At 43.1% G+C, this 21,461-nt stretch overlaps 1 protein-coding gene across 4 annotated transcripts in view; it reads right to left on the reverse strand.

The window, feature by feature from the left end:
• Window positions 1–3,510: 3,510 nt before the first annotated feature.
• Window positions 3,511–21,461, reverse strand: part of GLCE (glucuronic acid epimerase) — a 115,078-nt gene continuing 97,127 nt past the window's right edge. For all 4 annotated transcript variants that reach the window (XM_075896834.1, XM_075896833.1, XM_025189202.2 and 1 more), the window contains exons 3-5: window positions 18,541–19,136; window positions 13,772–14,017; window positions 3,511–8,603 (exon numbers count right to left, since the gene is read on the reverse strand). In XM_075896834.1, coding sequence (XP_075752949.1) covers window positions 7,579–8,603; window positions 13,772–14,017; window positions 18,541–19,123 — 1,854 coding nt within the window. In that variant the 5' untranslated portion in view covers window positions 19,124–19,136 and the 3' untranslated portion in view covers window positions 3,511–7,578. The remainder of the gene's footprint in view (window positions 8,604–13,771; window positions 14,018–18,540; window positions 19,137–21,461) is intronic.

The following is a 21,461-nucleotide window of genomic DNA, read 5'->3' on the forward strand; positions in this document are numbered from 1 at the left end:
TAAGTCCTTTTCTAGGACTCCTCAAGACGTCTGTTTTGCTAGCTGCCCTAGGGAAGGGGCCAGATGGTATGGAACAGTGTTTCTCAACCAGTAGCATGAGTACCCTTAGGAGTAACTCGAAAAACGTCTGGGGGATACGTCAACAACTGAAATTTGGAGAAAACTGAATTTGTTTTATGTTTTACTGTATTTTATTATTTTTACACCCAAAAATTTCATCACCCTCCCGGCAACAATTAAGTTGTTTAAATAAATGTGTGGCAACTGTAGAAAAACTAGTGTGGGTCTGAAAACTGTAGGCACTGGGGATACTTTTTTTTTTTTTAAAGGGGTACTTTATAAAAAAAGTTGAGAAACACTGGTCTAGAACATGCAGACATTTGGGGAAACAAACCCCCTTGAGTGGTTTGAGCACCAGTGCCAAACGTGAATCAATTCGGGCTCCTAGGCATTGATTTCTAGTAGGAGATGGCTCTTGGCCACAAGTCTGAACGGACTCGTCTCCACCAGACTTCAAGCTTTTTCTCCAGAAATGGTGATTTCCTAAGTCACTGGGAGGGGATCAATCAAGGTAAATATACAAACCATTTAGGAGACAGTCAGAGCAGATACGAGCTTCCATGGTCACCTTGCTCGGGGAACAGAAATACACAGTACGTGTTGATTGGAGGGTTCTCTCTAGCTTTCTGAGGAGATCTTGTTTATTCTTTAAATGTCACTTGATTTCACTGGGTTACACACAGATCCTTTGGAAGACAAGAAACACCAATTTAAGGTCAGATGGAGCCGCACTGGTTGCCATTTTTATTAAAAGATTGTTCACATCAAAGGCCAAGTGGTTCAGAGCAGAAGACCAGATTTCTACGGTCAACTCCAACGGTAATTTTCTGTAAGAGCACAGGCACGTTACAGCTCTGAGCCTGGATCTAGCCACTGAATGGGAGAGTATTTATGCACAAGCATGAAGCACTAAAAAGTCCTTAGGCAAAAGCTGCTATAGGCATGCAAAACAGCAGGTGCAAAGAGCAGTTTCACTACATGATTTAACAAAAACAAAGCCGTGTGTGACTTACGGTAAAGCAAGGAGAAGGAATTCTCTCAATATAACGAAGCACTCTCTGGATCAACCCGCATCCCCACCACCCGGCCTTCCCACTAGGATACATTTTTAAAGCAACAATGAAGAACAGCAAAGGAAAGGCTGTGGTCCTCACATTGTGAAGCCTCTGGTGACCATTTTAACCTGAGTTACTTATTGATCAACTCATTGACCTATAGGGTTAGAGAATCCTACACAACGCAGGGCTGGAAGAGACCTTGAGAAGTCATCAAATCCAGGCTGTGCTGAGGCACGGCCAAGTAAACCTAAACCAATCCTGAGAGATCAACCGTTCTTAAAACAGTTCAACCCATTCTCAAACTCCAATGATGGGAATTGCACTAAGGAAAGCTGTGGATATTCCTGAGCTTAATACCCTTATAGATAGAGCAGTTCTCTTAGTATCTAACCTAATTCTTCCTGGATGCAGATTAAACAGAAAAGAATGCTATATTTGAAGACCTTTGTACTGTCCTAAAGACTCCCTATTTGTCACATTGTTTGCACGTCACCATAGTAAAAAAAAAAAAAAAATCAGCCTCTTTAACACACTACAATGCAGAGCAGTTGTGTCATTTAAATAGCGCCTTCCATTCTCGGAAGAGGATTAGTAAGTGATAGAAGAGAACTATTTAACATGCAGGAAATGTAATGCACACGTGTGAGTTATCAATCATTCTAGGCAGATGGTAAATGTATCTCCTTTCACCACAAATTGAGCAGCAAACATTCAGATTCATCACCAAGACAACATATTTAAATTCTCTTCTATTTTCAGTTCAGACATGCTCAACAAATTGCAAAGTAATGAAAATCAATATTTTTGCCCAAATAGACAAGAAGGTGCTGGAAAGTCTGCCTCTTTGTAGTACAGGCATGTTCTAGGTATTTGAATTGTAAAAAGTTAAGACACATTAAGTCGCGGTTTTACACTTATGTAGGTCAGAATGTTCTTTGCGACTAAAAATCATCTGAGTTTTCACCTTCAAGCTAATACTAACTAAGGCCATGGCAGCAACTAGCAAAATATTTGCCAATTTGCTCTCCCTGTGCGTTAAGCAGGAAGTTGCATGTCAGACACAGAACAGAAAAAGTCTTGTAGGACACATTTCAAGAGGCTCCTCTTCCTTTTTTGTTACAATTTTCAAGTGCGGTAAGTTAAAGTTTAGTAGCCTTAAACTCACCCCCTCCAAAAAACCCAACATGCATAACAACCCCCTCCCCCCCAAACAGGTTTAACGTTTATACCTACAAATAAGGCAGACATACACGAGGCGTGTTTAGCTTAAGCTACAGCTAAAAACAAGACTGGTAATGCTCTTGTATAGATTACAGGTTGAACCTTTCTACTCTGGCACCCTTGGAACCTGACCGGTGCCAAACCTGAGAATTTGCCAAACCTCAGGAGGTCAATATTGTCTAGCAGCATCACCAACACTTTCACTGTTGACTGGGCTCTTCGAAGACATTGAGGGGTAAATTAGAGCTAAATAACAGCCCAGAACACTGACAGCCAGGACTGGAGGCTGTAAACAAACTTTATGGGGCCGTGGGAAACAGCCAGATGTCCACTTACCATGTAGCCAACTAACATCATGCCAGACCACGGATGTTGCTGGACCAGAGCGGTTCAATCTGTACCACAAACGCAGACCAGCCATTGCTTCATTAGTTCATTGTCCAATGATCATCAGTGCAAGTTTAGAATGATCACCCTTCATGAGAATTAAATGCATTTAGTTTCTAGGGGACCTTTAATGGAAATAACTCTCAGTATCAAGCTTATGGGTATGGCTAGACTGCGGGGGATTTTTGGGATGCAGAAGGTATCCTGAAAAAAAAAAAAAAAAAAAAAAAAAACCTACCTCCGCTGAGTCTAGGGAATGCGTTTGCTCTTCCGGTTTTTTTGCAGAAGAGCAAACATGCTCTTTCAGAAGACCCTGTGTTCTTCATTCCATGAGGAAGAAGAGGGCTTTCGAAAGAGGTTTTTTTTTCCAAAATTTGGCCCAGTCAAGACAGGCCAAATTTCAGAAAAGCCTCTTCTGGCAAAAGTATGGGAAAAAGATATGCAAAATGCGGAGTGTATTTGCGTATCTTTTTCCGATAGGGTCTGTCTAGACTGCAAGGATCTATGTGGGAAGCTGGGAATCAGAGGTATGAGTGGAAGTCATCTCCAAGACGAAACGAAGCCCCAACAAGCAAGCTAGTAACAAGGAGGGACTGTGCTGTTTTCGCTGCAGAGGGTCGTTGGCTGGAGGATACTCTATCCCAAAAAGGGACATTTAACAAACCATTAAGAAGACTGTTAACCAGATACTGGGTTTGTTTTTACTGATGTGCAATCAAGTGACTACATTTTCTCATGCAAGGGATTCATATACCAATTAAAAAACAACACCCAAAACCGTGACTTAAGATAAAAAATTTTATTTTACAATTTTATAAAGCAGCTTTACATTAAGCACAAATGTTGAGCCATTTACTCTGTATATAAACATAATAGTACCTCTTTCCCTCTGCAAAAAATCATGTCTTGCTGTATATAAAACTAACATGTGCACATTGTGCTTAAACTGCAAAGTCTGTACAGCTTTACAAAGGACTACCCTTTAGAAGGGCATCCTGTAAACAATTTATTGCATATTTAACACATGGTGTGTACCCCCCATGTAAAATGTCGAAAAGAAAAAGTACAATTACAAAGTGAGTGAAAATAGCAGCTTTCAGTGAATGTCTCGCACAATGGCCAAGAAAAACAGCACTGCCACACTTCTATAATTGTGCTTGTGTGTCACTGGTTTGCATATACCCACGTGCACTGTGTTTCTGATGAAATATATATGTACAATAATCCCAGTGAATGGGTTAAATAGACCTTAGCATCTAAGGTCTTTTGTCACTTTAAAAACAGACACACACAAAAGGGATCATTATACAATGAAATCAAATAAAATGAAATTACCGGCACTGGCATCTATTAATTCTCTCCCATAGCCCCCTTCTTTTTTTAAAAACTAAGAGGAATCCATGCGTTAGGTTCCATAAGCACTCCTGATTGATTGCTTAATTTGCATGCATATGCACTCAACAAAAATGCAATGAAGATTGTGTTAAAAATAGAATGGTACAACATCAGTTTCTCATCTGAAATGACTAACCTATGTTTCTTAGGCTATGTCTACACATGCAAATGACTGACAAAACTCTTGTCGTTCAAGGATGCTTAACCCCCTCCCCAAACGACAAAAAAGTTTTGTGGGGGCAAGCGCAAATGCTGCTTTGTCAGCAGAAGTGCTCTCCTGCCAACAAAGGGAAAGCCTCTCGCGGGGGCTAGAAGTGTTTTGTTGGCAAAAGTACCGACAAACACCATTCACACATATCGACTTATCAACAGGGCTGTGTCGACACAGCCTGGTCACTAAAAGCTGCGTAACGTAGACATCCCTTTAATAAATCTATTGGTCTGCTGCCAGATGGACTCCAATGTGAGGTATGAAACATGGGGAGATCAATGCCACTTTGTTTTTAAACGCTCTTTTCCTGATTCAGTAGGAAAAGGTGTCCACATTATTAAGGCACCGATATTTGTCACAGAAGCAGTACCCAACCTTTCTTATTTGATTCTCCAAATCCAAAATGGGGATAATAGTGAGGAAACACACCAGAAAAGAGCTCTTTCACTCTGTGATCAGCCACTGCAGAAAATTATTATTAATATAATAGTAGTTTGAGGGAAATCTCCTCTCTGAACACTTTGGTATTGATAAAGATTTTAGGGTTCAAAACAGTTCTGCTGTGACATCTACTTTTTGTCCTAATCAATGCAATCATGTTATGTATTTGAAAGATCAAAAGAACTACAAACCTGTTTAATACATTGGGGCGCAAAATAGAAAAGGCTTTCAAGTCTGACGGTTATCTGCCACATCTGTCCTCTCAGTGGTTTGAATTTATTTTGACCCAAAAACAAACATCTCTCAAAATGCTTCTTGGTAATTTTTTTTAAACCACATATAAGAAATACAACAGGACCAATGGGGGAAAAAAATCCATTAACTAGCGTGTTTGCTTTATCATACTGGAATGGGCCTACAATTTAAAGGTTTCATATTCATAATCTCCACTGACCAAAATATTAGCACATGTGATGCAGCCTGCACCAACTAGTTAGCCTGCTAGAAAGAACAGTATTGGTCCAACGATGTGATGAGTTGCTTCATTTACTCTCTCTGAACTACAAGAAGGCAATACACATGTTTAGAAGCCTACTAAATTCATGGATCATTTTAGTCAATTTCACAGTCACGGGATTAAAAAAAACTTGTCAGTTTTACAGTTTCAGATGATTACATCTGAAAGCTCACAGTGGTGTAACTGTGGGTGTCCTGACCCAAGAGAGGGCCAGGAGGGCGGGGGAACTGCATGGCTACTGCAGGAACGTGTGGGATTGCTGCCCTCACTTCTGTGCTGCTGCTGGCAGAGCTGGGAAGCCAGAGGCAGTGGCTGCTGGCTGGACAATAAGCTGTAAAGCCAGCACCATCACCCGCACAGAACAGGAGTGAGGGTCTCTAAGTATGGAGACATGTCTGGGGTTGCTCTGCAACTACTCCGTCTGACAGCCGGGGCCACCGGCTCAGTGCTCGCGGCAGGAGGTTGTCCCAGTTGACAGCGGCAGAGCTTCCTGCAGCCCAGGAAGGTTCCAGGAGGTGGCTCTGACCCAGCTCCAGCTGCTGCAGGGGAAGAGGACCTTTCCTCCCTCTCCCTCCGGGGCAAGGACCAGCAGCTGGAGCCAGGCCCCGGTAACACACTAGTGTAAAAACGGAACTGCTAAAAATCCCAGCGGTTACAGGCATTGCAGGCTCTGCAATATATAACGTGTACTGCAGAGCCTACAGTACGGAGTGACAGCTCGCTCCCTGGGGGCGGGGCCGACAGCCCCTGACACCTCTGCTCCCAGGTAGCCAGCTTCACTGTGGGCTCTGCAGAATAAAAGTGATGCTGCAGAGCCCACAGCGAAGTGTGTCACCGTATCAGAAACTGATAAGCCAATGGCTGACTGGCTAACTTTTACATCCCTAGCCCATGGTAGGAGTCCCTAGGTGAGACACCCCCAACCTTTCCCTACAATAGTCAAACATGAAGGGGAAGATCGGACTTCATGATCCGTGAAGGGTTTTTTATGGCCATGAATCTGCTAGGGCACTACTCATGTTGAAATGAAAGTTTGTAGCGACTAGTGGAAAGACTTTATAAAAATCAAAAGAAAATGTCAGGTTATTCTGAATAATGTAGGTCACAGAAGGCATGGGTCCTGACCATTTAATTATTGCACACGGACTCTTCCTCGCTTGTCAGAACCTCTGAGAATTAATATAAAAACTAAGCCAATATTATGGGTATGACAGTTTAGAGAGCTCGATTGTAATATTAACATTTAAAATGTTTGATCCACTTTTTAGAAACAGTTTAAAAATTAACTCACTAGAAAAGAATATTTTGATACTAATGTCATTTAAATCAAGTTACCTATTAACTACTTAATTAGCCCCTCACCACATTTTTAGGTTTCCAATATACATTTCCCAAAGAACTCAGTTGTCACCACATACAGAAATCTCTGAAGTGTGGATGAAAACAGTACAAAACTTCAGATTCCACAACCAGAGATTCCAACTACATGGGAGGGAATGTTGATTAGCAAGCCTCAGGCAGGACTGTAGATTTGAATTGAAATGGTATGCTTGCAGTTTTTGTGCAGTCAACTAGTCCCACTTTGAGTTGTGCTTACATAACGTAAGGAGCCTGAACGCTGGCTGCGTTTTACATTTACACGTCTTTAAAGAAACCGTACGTTCAACGTAGTTCTCAATATATAGAATTTAAAAACAAATTTTGTGTACTCACCTTCCCCCAAGAAAAGAATGTATATAAAAGAAACACTTTTTAAAAGATACACTGTTGACTACCCAGGCTACAAGTAAATACACATTTACTGCATTACACCACATGATCTGTAGTTTTGTTTCAAACATATACATAGATTATTCCATTTTAAAAGAGGCCACATACTAACTTTTTAGGCAAGTACTGGACTTTAAAGACCTATATGGCTTCCGTGAATTATCTTTTTCCTACAAAAAGGAAAAATAAAAATCTTCCCCAACAAACTCAGGAGTACAAATGAGTTTTTTCAGTGTGAATAATTTCGCTGTGGAACACTACAGGCAGGTAAACAAGTTAAGGTTACCAGCTTTTATTCAGTCCTTTGACTGGATCCCTGTTTCAAATTCCACCTCCCAGACAGAATTATTCCCGTGCTGGAATGCAATTACTTCTGAAGATCAGTTTTGAGGACCACTTTCAAAGAGTCCACAAAAACTTAGTATGCCACCTTTTAAAATGTACTTTTGTTTAGCTTTAAGGAGTCCATTCATTCCCGCCAACAGCAGATCGCTGAACCGTGGTTTTGGTTGTGAGCTCTAGTTGTGCTTTGCCCTGCCGCCTTTAAGGTAGCTCTTCCATCTCCTGACAAATTCTTTGAAAATAGGCGACTCGTCGATCGTGCTCAATAGCTGGAGCTGGTTTATGTGGGTGGTGTGGTAGTCCCACCGGGCCAGATTGGGAGCAGAGCCAAGCATGAAATGGCGGAGGTCGTAGATTGTTCCTGAGCCAGTATCATAGAGTGGAAGCATGGCTTTGAGGGATTCCATGCCTCGATCATAGAGAGATTTTGCCTCTTTCCCTAGTTTCTCGCCTGCTGTTTCTTTTAAGTCATACAGTCCAATCAAAGAGTACATGAAACCGTTTAAAACAAATGAGCTGGGGGAGGTTGGGTACTCTTCATACCAGTCGTGTTTGCTCATGAAGACAGCTTTCACTCCATGCTGCTCTGACGGGAGCTTGTAAGGTGCTGTGGCCTGCAATGCTGAGTTGAGGAATGTGTGGTCTTTTGTTAACAGATAAGCCCTGACTAACGTGGAAATGGCCTGCCCTTGCGCCATTGCAGAGTACCAGCCAGGGTCTAAAGATTTAAACCCTTCTCCTAACTTCCGGGTCACCATAATTGGCCAGCCACCTTTTTCATCCTGGTTCCTCACTAGCCAATCGCTCGCAGCAAAAAAAGCCGCCATGTGGGCAGTTGTGGATATAGTGATGTTATCAATGAAACCTTTTCCCTTTGTGATCAACCTAATAACTTTCTTAGGCATTATTTTTGTCTGTTTCACAGCTTTTGTGTTGGACAGACCAACTCCTTTCCTTAAATCCGTGACCAGATCTCTTGTGACAGTGCTCCAGCTGGTCCTGGCTCCAATGCCGTAGTAAATATCTCGGTCTCTAAAAGCTATTAGCTGAGTGTTGGAGACATAGTGTATGGTGAAGAGCTGGTTCTTTTCAGTGGTTTCTAAAACCACAGATATGCTCCCATTTGTGATGAACTTGAGGTCAAAAGAAATAATAAAATCTCTTGCATTCCCAAGCTGCAGAGACGCCCCTTCAGTATTTTCTGGGGAGGAAAAAAAAGAAGCGGGTTAGGGGTAAAACATGATCTTCCAGGAGCTAACTTAATAAAACATTTAAAAGGAAGTTACATCATGCTATTAGGTTTGCCAGAAAATCTGAAATAATTCAAGGGCACTTCATCTAAAATCTCTGTTTTCACTGTGTGTCCGTCCATTTATTGTTAAATTAAGAACACGGCATCACACTTAAGGGTCAAGGATGACTTCTTGTACGACAAGGAACATTTCCCTCTTCTATGCTCATTAATGCATCACTATCCAGGAGACATGCCAAGGCGCTGGCCAAACTGATTCTTCGGGATCCTACGCTAGCTGATCAATACTTCGGCTGCAACGCAGATGCTGAAAGGCAACCTTCAGGCAGAGGGCAGCTGTGTGAGAAGAGACAGAGGGAGCAATGTGAAAAGGTAGATGGGCTGCATCACTGAGACCCTGAAATATATTTGGTAGCACTAAGCTAGCTACAGACAACAGCGATACACGCTAAGCAAGCAACACAATTCAAAACACAAAACCCCTCTAGCCCTAATCAAGCGTGGCATTCCGGTCACGCCATTTGGGCCACTTGTTCCAGCCAGTTAGGATTCAGAGAAAGAAAGAAAGAAAGGGCAGAACGAAGTGACGTTACAGTAGGCATGCTACAGTGTAACCAATTAACGGATAGGCATCTGCTATTATCGGTTAAGGGTTTCCGTTACACTCAGCCGGCTGCCCGGGAGGAGGCTTTGCTGTGGCAGGGCAGTGAAGCCTCCCTCTCGGGAGCGGGGCCAGCAGGGGCTTGTGGCCCCTTGCAGGGCGCCTCCCTGTGGAGCTGCAGCATAAAGCATCACCATTAACCAGTAAGCACAGCTTTCTAGCGCAGAGTCGGCAGTGCGCGTAACCGCCCAGCTTTCCAGCGGTTACACGTGTTGGGATATGTACAAGTTAACAGGGGTCCAGCTGTAGCAGACATTGCCCTTTCAGCATATTTTTTTCCTTTGTCCTTGGAAGTGCCTAGGGAAATAGTTACACTGAACAGCGCCTTGTTTTGACTTCCCTTGCTCTATAAAAATATTTTCAGGGTCAAAGCTCTTTCCTCCTCCCCGTAAGCTGCTAATTCAGACCATATGTAATGCTAATTCAACTAAAAACCAGTAAACAGTAGCAGGTATAATTGTATTTATCACCTGCTTATTAACATTCATTGTATGGGAGTTAATTTTGCTAAATAAGGGCTCAGGGAAGTAGTGATAGACATGTACACTGACATACTAAAATGGATCAAGGAGTGTCACTGGTGCCAAATCATTGCCACTCGGAACGCTGTGTTGGGGGTAAACGTGCAGCAGCAATAAAGCAGTTAGTTTACTCCGTCCGTTCCTGGGTCGCCTGTTTCTTCTCTAACACAGTTACCCCATTACACGATTTTTAACATCCCTACTTTACATTGTATTTCATCTTTCAATAAAAAATCCAATTTGGTGTGTACAATTTGGGTGTCTGACACTAATTTGGGATTGCATGTTCTGGGCACTGTCGTCACATAATGCAGCTGACTTGTCCCAATAGATAATCAACTGGGCTCTTTTCAGTTCCCCAGTCAGAAAATTGTATCCTGGGTGCTGGAATAAGGGGTGACCTGGGGGGGGGGAGGGGTTCACCACACAGGCTTTACAGTTGGGTTAAAGGGCTCTCAGCACCCCACTAAAATGATTTCAGCACCTCTGCTTATATAGCAAAACTAACAGGCAACACAGCTCATGGCAGATTCCATGGTCAACGGCTTAGTTTATCAAATTCCACCACAAAGCCCACCAGCTAAATGTACAAGGCTACTGAGGGCATCAGGCCTACACATAGGGTTGCCAGACGGTTGAAACAAAAATACTGAACATCTCCCCTTCCCCCGAAAAAAAAACACACCAGGGAAAAAATTCTGTTGAAGGGGAAAGAAAAAAAATTAAAATAAAACAGCATGAAAACAGCATGTCCCCTTTAAGAGTGAGTTCAGGGATAGGAACAGGGAAGCAGTTGAGCACTAAGACCCAGAGCTTCCCCTAGGTCAGCAGCCATGCGGAACCAGGTAAGCATGGGGGCTGGGGGCGTTGGGAGCTGGGGGGGGGCACTGTTTGAAGGGTTGCCGGGTGCCCGGCATTTTCGGCTTCTGGCCGGGGGAAGGAGGGGGCGGGGGGGGGGGGGGGAGTGGAGGAGGGAAATCAGAAATTACCGGACAATTTAGGTGTCCGGTGTTCTCTGAATTTTTTTTTTTTTTTTACCGGACAGGAGGCGAAAATACCGGACTGTCTGGGTCAATACCGGACACCTGGCAACCCTACCTACACAAGCATAACTGAAGACCTAACTGGGCCTGCAGTACATCTGCACCAGAAGAAAAGGACCCCACTTGATTTGCAGAGATTTTACTGAGCTTATTTGAAAAGGACTCTTTCCAGTTGCAAACTAAAATGATTTGAAATGGAAATTGAGAGAAAGCTGGAGCCACAGCGATGCCATTTTTAGTCACATTTCAGACTAGAGTCACATTGAGCAAAACAGCTTGGAGCGCTGAGATAGAAACAGGTAGTCAGATATCAGTGGGACTAAAGTTAAAATCTATTAGTCGAATTTCTGCCTGCTTGACAGTTCCAATACCAGGAAACGGATCAATTTAGCGGAAAAATGAACACAAAATAATTTATTAGCTTCTACAAGGGCAAAACTCAGTGCTGTCTGTTTTTTAAAAAGATAGGTTAACAATAAGGCTCTAAAGCAATAAGGAAATCTTCATTCCTCAAATGCTAGCTTTTAAGTATAAAACCAAATCCCCTCCAAAATTGTAGTAATGCCCAAAAGAGCTAATTAGTTTGTAAGGCTGAACATATCGTGTAGTTTTGAAGGCACAGAGGTTTGATAAACATTTCAAGATAGTCATTTAAAATCAATGGTTTTAATGGAATTAAGTTCTCACGTGTGAAATGTGATTGATTGTTTGTCTCCTCGCAGTGTGAAATACACCTAGAAATATTTTAGGGTGTAACTGCGATCTGGCCCTTATTCCTGCAAGAACATGAGCCTTTCCTCAAAATAATTCCTTATACTTTGCACCAAAACTGTCATTTCACCTTCTGCACTGTACAATTCTACCATCCCTGTTCTCGGACTGATTTTTTTTTTTTTTAAATAAAACTTTAGTTTTTTTTTTTTTTTTTTTTAAAGAGTTCTGAACCTTGGAGTAGAGAAATAGCAATGTTGTGTTACCCTAGTGCTCTTCTTTCTGTGAATGACCATCTAACTCAAATGCTACCAACAAAATGTTGTAAAAAAAAAAAAAAAAAAAAAAAAAAAAGATTTAAAAACAATAAATATTAAAATCTGAGTGTCCCCACCTATCATTTCTACTTATTCCTTTTGCTTGCTCTCATACAAGATCCTATGGGAAGAGATGCAAAACGTTAAGAATCAAATAAAAACGTAAAGGCTGCCCATTACTTGCACTGCATTAAGCACCTATAAATCCATTACTTAAGGCCATCTAAGATGAGTGGCTTCGTACTGTGGCCTTCAAGGTCTGAAGATTACTCTGCCATCAATAAAGGATGAGGGGAGAATACATAAGAGATCTTATAACCTTTCCTCTCCTTATATTTATCTACTACAAAGACACGAGCGTCCTGACAACTTTTTCCTTAGAGACCCAGGACTAAGGTGCTGACTAAAATTACTTCATTGTCTTTTTAAGTAATGGACTCATTAATTCTAATGGGTATTGATTAGGGAGAAAAATACATTCAGTCCTTACTAATGAGGCAGTCTTAGCGCAAGGGGAAAATGTTGCATAACATAATGCATTTTGTTTGATCCGTGATTTGTTTTGTTAAGTATGAAACAGAACATGACAACTCAAGAGGAAATACAAACATTTAAAAATACTGGGAATGGAGAAAGGAGCCAGAGACACATGGTGTCGTAACCGCTAGCTACATACCGACCAGGAAAACTCACAGGCCTGGGTAAGAACAAAGGCTCAAAACACTGGCTATAACCAAGAGGCAAACAGCGCAGCTAGGAAGGTAGCCTTTGGCGCCCCACCTAGGCACCTAGGCTAGCTGTAGCTGGGTGTCCCTTACAGCAGCCTGAAAGCTATTTGGCATTACATCAGCCATCCGTAATCCCAAGGGACTGATATGGTAGCTGGGTTCATCAGGCCATAAGGAAGGCCTAGTTACTTCCCCCAACCATACCCCCTTATACTGGCAGCAGAAAGCCACTAGGAGGGATACGTCTTATGCTAGGACAGCCCTTCAATGACCAGCTATTTGGAGTGTTAGGATCAGCAATGGAGCATAAAGCAACTGTGCTAGATCCCTTAGGATCTGGGCCAAAATAAGAATTCTTGAGCATCGTGGGCCTGAGTACACAGCCATCCTGCGCATGAAAGCTCACGTACAAAGAAACAGATGGTAGGATGCAGAATTACACATCCTTGATTTCCTCCATTTAAACGGCAGCACATCAGTTTTGAACTGAAAGGGTACTGTAATTTACAAAGTCTGCTAAACCTACCATAAGGGATAATCCTTGCTGCAGGAATCTGCAGTACTGCTACAGCACAAGAGAATATTAAAAAATGAAGCCACATGTAGTCCAACTTCCCTCAGACTTAGGAAGGCCTGAACTGACAAATTAAGTACAGCAGTAAAACTTGTACGCCATGTTTCAGCACAACACAAAAATTTATATTCTAATGAAAAGTCTGGCAACGCAGAGATTGATAATGGAACACTGATGGAGTACATGAAGTTAAGGCTATAAAGAGGATATTGCATGAACTCCTATTACCACAAAGATTACGGTATTTATTTTTGTCCCATTTCCTGTCCTACAGACAGTTTCCAAGGTTGTTTGCTTCCTCCTATTTCTAGGATAGGCATGGCTGCTAAAGGCTGCAGAATTTCATCTGGAGCTTCTCTGTTACCTGTTCAGTAAAATCTCTTCCATAATTCAGTTTCTGTTCACTTCAGAGTTAGTTACAAAGTCAAGAGACAAGTCAGAAGGGAAAAAAAAAAAAAAAAAAAGACTCACAGACAGAAAAGACGTGTTTAAGTACTCCCTTGGTAACATCTGCACAAATTAAGACAAATGGCTTATCTGTGATGGATGTGGTTTAACACACCTGGTGCGACAAACTGTTTAACATTAGTGAACCTGGATTTATCAGGTACTGTCGAAACAGAACAGCCTTTTGATACAGTCCAATCAACAGGTCTGCTGTTTTTGTCCTTGTCTTCAGCTGTTTCATACACTTCTACGTGGGGTGGTTTCTCAGTCAGATTTTTACTGTAATGACTTAGCCCATATTGTGCAATCTGGATTGGGTAGAAATAGCCTTGAGGTCCCCACTGTGTGGATAATGGCACACCTATAGGATAGGAAAAACATGAATTGTTAGAACATTTGAAACGCACATTAAAATTCGGTCTCCCTCTCTGTACCCCGGCCTCACATAAATACCATTCACCAGAAGTAACTCTCAACATTAGTTCTCAAGCACAATGAAACCTTGTTCAAAAAAGGGGAATTACTTCCCCTCGTTAACCAAGATCTGCAAATATTGAAACCTGATATCAAAACCAGCCAGATGTGGAAGGCAAAGTGAAGTTCTCACCATGTCCTACCATACATGGGCATTTACTTAGTTTAGGGAAATTCCATACTTTAATATATATTAAAAGTTTTATGGATTTTTCTTCTACTCAAGACCATGAAATCTGTCTAACCCCACAATTTTTTTGCTAATTAAATCTACTATAGATTTGAGTTTGTCTGTCTGTCCGTCCATTCAAGAATTCCTAAATTGTAAAAGCTAGGACACCAAATTTGGGATGCAGCTTCCTCTGATCATAACTTAAGCAAGTTCAGAGTTTGGTTGTGCTGGGGAAACAGGATATGCCTGGAATGGGATTGTTTCTCATAAAAGCATACGACACACATCAGCAAGCAGGTGAAAGGGGCTGGCTAGGGGCGTGTCCTCCCTCCCCCACCAACCTGGGACTGCTGCAGTTCCAAGCCTCCCACCCTTTAGAGAGAGCGGGGCAAGAGGGGAACCCTGAAGCTCAACCCCCCTCCTCCACAAATTCATATGGTAACATTGGCTGGCTGTTCCCCTCTCTCAGGGAGCGAGGGGAAGTGCCCAGTTTGCTGCATTCTACTCTGGCTGGGGAATACAGGGGGCAGACAGACCCGGACCTGCCCCCCTCCACTGGCTGTGATTGCTGCAGCAGCAGCTGCCATGCAGAGGTGTTTCTCACATAGCCTTATCTTGCTGGTATCAGTTAGTCGACTATTCTGTAGTCCCCAGGGCAGGTCTGGCAGCCACTGCACTCAGGTCTCACTCCCAAGAAGCCCTCTGCCATCCGGCAAAGCGTGGGGTGCCAGGCGGGCGCCGGTCCATGAGGGGAGCCAGTTTTAAAGCCAGCTCCCCTCACGGACCGGCTGCCTGTCACCCCATGATGCTGCCTCTGTATCAGAGTCAGCAGCATGGGGTGGCAGCAGCAGCCCCTGTCAGGGAGGGGAAGGGGGTCTGAGATCCTGGACCTGGCACAAGCCAGCTGATCCAGGTTGCCTGCCTGACTACAAATACACTTTAAATGCAGAGCCGCAGCAGGTGTAGGTCCCAGACCCATCAGAAACTAGGACTGAGCTGGGCTGCTGGCCAGCCTGCTAAAAAATGTACTGGCAGAGGGCGGAGGGAAATGCATGTAATCTATAACATTAACCTACAAGCTTTTGCTTATTGGTTAATCGACTACACTATTACATCCCTAGTTTCTCTGTAAGGGGATCCTTGTCCCAGACCTCAGACTGATTTACATGCCAGTAGCTGAATAAATGGCAATAGGAAAGAAAATCTGCACACAGCATAAAGCAGCAGTGAAGTAACTTTTCCAAAACACATTGGAGTTTAACACACTCGACTGACTATTCTTTCAACTTAGTCTTGATGCTGAATCTTAACATGGAAAGTGTCGTGACTTCTTTCCCCTAACTCCTGCCCTTCAAACAGAGGACCCCAGTCCTTCAAATCTCTGAACGGCATAAAGTGAAGAAAATTAAAAGTGAAAGTATACGTTATCACCTTTGCACCATTTTTGTCCCTTGGAAATGTCCAGTTCGGAAGCTAGTTATCCCTAGACCCTGGTGCAATAAAAAGATTCAGCTAAGTTAAAGATGATATATTTTCATACATTTTTGGTGCTGCATGTTACTAGTAAGTATTCATGAAAGTAACCTAATGGACTACTTCTGCCTGACAGGTAAAAGCATCAAGGGAAATATTTAAGTACTATGTATTCTCTCCACTGCTGAAAGCTAGCTCACTCATTAATACTAAGTGTTCTCAGTTAAGGGTGCCTGTACTGGGATTGTAGAACACACTAAATGAAAACTGCTGTAAAAGCTCTACTTGTAGCTGTTAATTTAAGATGATGACATGAGTAAATTCTCCAGGTCACGGGACACAAAGCAACATATTAACCTGGTACAAAAGACATGAGGTAAAATATACCATGACTTTTTCTCCGCATCCAGGTGACAAGAACTACTCTATATAGACAGTCGTCTTGCAGCATACTATTAGTTTACATTTGAAACGTAAAACCTTTTCAAATGGTTTAACTGATACCCATCTTCTCTACCACAAACCAGTAGTAGTAGTTCTGCTGAAACCTGTCTGCCAGATACTAGCAATTCTATTTCCTCAAGCTCATCGGGGCTCTTGGCACCACACTGCACGATGACAGCACTAACTGGTTTAATGCAGAAAGCCAAATTTGTAGGTAAATGACACTTGACAATTTGATTTAACTGATTCAAAGAAATCAGTGGCTGAAATATACAGCAGCTAGTTCTGTTCCACATGGAGCCGACATATTTTGCAAGTGGAGAGGTTGCAGAACTTGTCCTGCGTAGTTTTGTATTTCACTTTGCTTTTCAGCATAAAAGGCAGCAGTTCTGCAAAGTGGCCAACAGCAGTGATCTTCCAGATGCATTCTACATTTAACATTCAAGACTGACACACTGCGCTTCACCTATGGTCAAAAGAGGGGACTAGTTAATGAAGCAGACGATTGATTAGAACCTCTGATGTACACAACCAAAATTTCATATTGGACTTTCTAACCGATCATCTGTTTCACTAACAAGTACCCTCAGTGCATAGGTGATGCTTATTGGGTCGCTAGTTTATTTATAATTTTGGGGGAGTCACAAGACTCTCCCCTTTCCCGACAGGTCAGTGATGAATTACTCAGGCATCTTAGGGCTGGTGTATGATCACAATTTATATCAGCATAGCTACATGAGTTAGGGTGCCAAAAATCCACACCGCTGACACACGTGGCTATGCTAGCCGAACCCCCCATGCAGACAGGGCTAAGTTGATGGAAGGATTCTTGAGAAGGTCGATTACCTGTGCCAATGGGAGAACCTCTCCTGTCAGCAAAGCTGTAGCATCTACACTGAAGCACCACTGCAGCATTTTTAAAACAGAAAAGCCCTTCGGGGAAAGAAGAGCCTCCATTCAGACCTAGGCCACCTTGCAACTCAACTGAATCAGGACATGTGGTAGAAGTGGTAGCCCCTTTCTTGTAGGGCACAACATTTCCTCCCCCCCTCTCTTTCCATCCATTACAGAGCAAGGTGGCAGTTTAGTAATGGGAGAATACCTCTTCATTTTAAGATATTAGAGCTCGGATGTCATCTGGAAAATGCTCAACATTAAGCTAAGGTGAATTTTTTTAAAAGCAGCTTCAGTGAATCCAAAATGGAACCCAGGAAAGGACACTCGTGTAAAGAACTGAATTCAATAGTGTGGAAGGGATATTTTAACACCATGTCCATTAAAGAGTAGTTTTTAGGAATGTGTTTTGATGGGGCATCTTATTTTTTTGAAGTATATTCCAGAGACTAAAAATATAATATATCGACCGAGAAGAAAGATGTAATAAAATTTGCTTGTTTGATACCTAAAGTAGTGGGCAGATAAACATATAACCTGGAAGGATCACAGCACATGCTATCACATGTAATTCAGTCATGGGTCATTCATTCCTGTATCTTTCAAAATAAACTAATCTTCTGATGTGCAGGGGTTTAGAAGTGGCCCTACACTGCAAGTCCAGTTGCTACTAGCATACAGCGTAACATCACAAATGACACCAGCAAGTTAATTATTGTTAGGGAAAACTCAAGAATACATCAGCACATTAATGCACTTTGTTCATTTATTTCACAAGTGCAGTTTAGTTTTAGTTATTTATAGTATGTGACAGTATGCCAGTAAGTTTTCTATAGTATGCTTTGTAAAAGTAATTAATTCTTAGTTATGAGATCTTGCTGGAGTTTTCTGCTATTAAATCTTTCCTATGAAGTGGAAAGAGCTGTTTGTGTACGAATTATCGATTGCATGGCTCAGCAAATTGCAAATTAGAAAAGTTCTGCTGTACTGTACTGTAATTTTATTCGGTCTTACGACATGAAGCTTTAATGGCTTAAGTGCCTTCCCACTCAACGCACACTGTTCTTCGAAATCTCTCCTGTAATTACCCAGAAAAGCATGACATTCTCATAGACAATTTGAACGTATTAAATACAACATACAGAAAATACCAATAGACAGTTTAGCCATAGGCAGCTGCATGGCTCTACTGTTTATCATCCCCCTCCCTGGGTGTTCAGGAAGCACCCGAGTGCACTTGCTAGCACTGCAGATGTCGGCTACAAACCAGAATGAGAGATGCAAGGAGGAATAGTAAAAGGAACAAACTAGAATAAACTTGTGGGTCATAACTGACAGTCTCATTCCCATTCAAACACTACGAATTTCAAATTATAGTGTGTCAATTTTCAAATTATTTCAGTTGTAAAAATACATTCACCACCTACCTTCAACACCACTTATGCACTTCACTCTGTCTCGAACCTCTACGTTGTAGCCCTCAAAGGACATGAATACTCCATCAGGGTGGTAAGGCGCTCTCTGTGCATACACCTTGGAGTAGCTATGAGAGAACTCAAATCTGTCATAGCCATCATACTGGGCAATTTTCCCATAAACCTCAAAGTACTTCTCCACCCAAGAGAATGGCAGAAACACCTCATTGCCCTCCCTCCGCCCTTTAATTGTATGCTCATCATTGACCAGACAGTCAATTTCTTCATATTTGAGTCCCAAAATTTTGTTTCCGTTGCTATTGAACCCTCCGACGACTGGAGGTGCTTTCTGTTGCTCCTGGGGCGAGGCCTCCTCGCTCTGCTGCTTCGCTAGGCTGTTGACATAGTTGTTACTTTCAGAAGCAGCTATTCGCTTTTCCAATCCGTCTGCTCGGAAGCCGCTGTCCAGGTGTCGTGGAAACAGAACACTCTTATCACTGGAGCATCTATTCCACAGCAGGACCGTGACCAGCGTGAAGAGAGCGCAGATGATGATCAAAGTCTTATAGTTGACCCGAGCTGCCAAGCAACGCATATTCAGACCATACCTACAAAACATAAGGAGACGTCCTCAAGTATAAACGTGGCGCAGATGGGAACAAAGGAACTAGCAGCTCTGACTGACGCCTTTCATGCAGCGGGGTTGCACGCAGGGCAGGCAGGACTCAATTAGCAGCACCGTATAACGGGGCATTCGTCAAGATCCCTCTCGGTCAGTGGCTCTCAAAAAGTATGGTCCGCAACCATCTTGCAGGTGGGCCACGGGCTCAGGGCTTGCCCCCTCGGATTCGCAGCAGGGCTAGGCTCCAGCCCGCATCCACCTCCTCCCCACCAGAATCTACTTCCTGCTGCAGGAGGGGGGCCCCAAGCCTCGCAGGCTAGAACTAGCTTGCGGGGGCAGGAAGAGACGCCATGTGCTGCCGTTTCCCCACTCTCCAGCTGGGGGAATGGTAGTACAGGAAACCTCTCGCCTGGAGGCTTTCCCTGCTGCTCCCATTGGCGAGAATCCTGGCCAATGGGAGCAGTGGGGGATGGTGCCTGGAGGCAGCTGGGGGAGGCCCAGGTCCCCCTACCTCCAGCCCACTCCTGAACCCTCCACTCCAGCCCAGAGCCCCCCACCTCCACAACCAGCCCACTCTTGCACCCTGCCTCCTGCCCAAAACCCTCACCCCCAGCTCATTCCTGCACCCTCCCTCCCATCCAGACCTCACATCCACCTTCTCCTACACCCATTTTGTCATCATGGATGGTTAGCTGGAGGTCCATGGGAAGGTTTGCATTGAGTGGAGTGGGCTGCACGCCAAAATGTTTGAGAACCACTGCTACAGGTCACCTCCCTCCAAACAAATCTCAACATGAACTTACTGATTAGTAGTGCACATCAACTCCGGACTATAACTGAAAGGCATCCATCAACACATTTTTGTTGTGCAGCATGAGCAGGACATGCCAGAACTAGCAGTAATCTTTAGAGCCACAGTATATTTTCAAGTAAAAAACCATAAATCTAGCAATGAAATGCTGAGCAGCAGGCAGCTAGAGCTGCAAAAGAGCACTAATCATAGCAACCGCTCTGCAGCACACACAGAGAAGTCACGGAAAGTACAGTCACTACCAAGTGTGACATGATGAATCATTTCTACTCCAATTCCAGAAAGAAGAATAGGGAGGAACGACGCCTACATTTTAAAGCTTAGACAAGTAATAGACACAGTAATATGTTAGACTCTAACAATACACATAAAACTCTCTGAGAGCCTGAAGCTTCTGACAAACGAAAGACCAAGTTCTAAACTTGGATTTGCTCTGCTTTAGTTGAAATGAGACGTCACCAAAAGTTTTAATTGGTGTTTAAAAAAAAAATCTTTGTGCTTTGGAGTCCTGTGACAGGCTGGCACACTTGCTGACTTGCAAGTATTCGGAGAAGAGAGTGAGTGAAATTTGTATTTAAAGTCACTGCTGCTCATTTTAAACTGCCTTATTTCAAAGGCTAAAACGCAACCATTGCTTTCTTCACGGATGCTTTTGAGTTATTAGTGGCTAATGCTTGTAAGTACTTTTTTTAAAGTGTTCAGACATTGATAAAAAAGGGTTTTCATGTAAAAGAACAAAAACAACAGGAAATATATGAATTTGTTCTGGTGCGGAACTTGACATTCAAGCCTAGATCAATTCTTTAAGTTTAAATGGCTCAAATATGGGTTTCAGAATTACATTTTATTACTAGAGCAGGCAGGCAACTGGAATATGCAGTGCTAACGAGTCCCTATTCAAAGCAGACCTCAGGCTGGGAAGGATGCCAAACAACTCTAGCGGCCCACCAGGGAGTGAAGAGACCTTTATAAAGTTTGAACAGAACTAGGAAAATGTGAGAATGTCCCAGGGGATGAGAGCCCTAACTGATGTGATTTGGGGCCAGACTTCTTGTACAAAGTTTCCACAGGGTTACTAAGAACAAAGGAAACATTAGCTGGAAAGGTTTCTCTCATAGCAAAGGTCCCACATCCTCTTACAAGTTTCTTGCCCAAAATTCCCCCCCTCCGCACTCTACATTACAGGAGGTGAAAGATCATATTGAAAAGCAGGGATGTACATGACTAGTTGACTATCCGATAAGCATATGCTTATTGGGTAGTTGACTAGTGTTGCTTCCCCTCTCCCCTTGCTGCCTCTATCAAGAGAGGCAGCGGGGTGGAGGGCGAGCAGGATCCAGCTCTGGCGCTAAGTGGAGCCGGCTTAAAAGCCAGTCTCCCCTCTTCCCCCGCGCAGCACCATCTCTGCGGGGGGGAGGACACACAGAGGTGTTGGCCGGGGGATTGGGCACAAGCCCGGCCCGGTTCCCCCTGCTGCACTTGTGCTTTTTGAATGTATTA

Source organism: Pelodiscus sinensis, chromosome 14 (assembly GCF_049634645.1).
Source record: "Pelodiscus sinensis isolate JC-2024 chromosome 14, ASM4963464v1, whole genome shotgun sequence".
Taxonomy (NCBI): Eukaryota; Metazoa; Chordata; order Testudines; family Trionychidae; genus Pelodiscus; species Pelodiscus sinensis.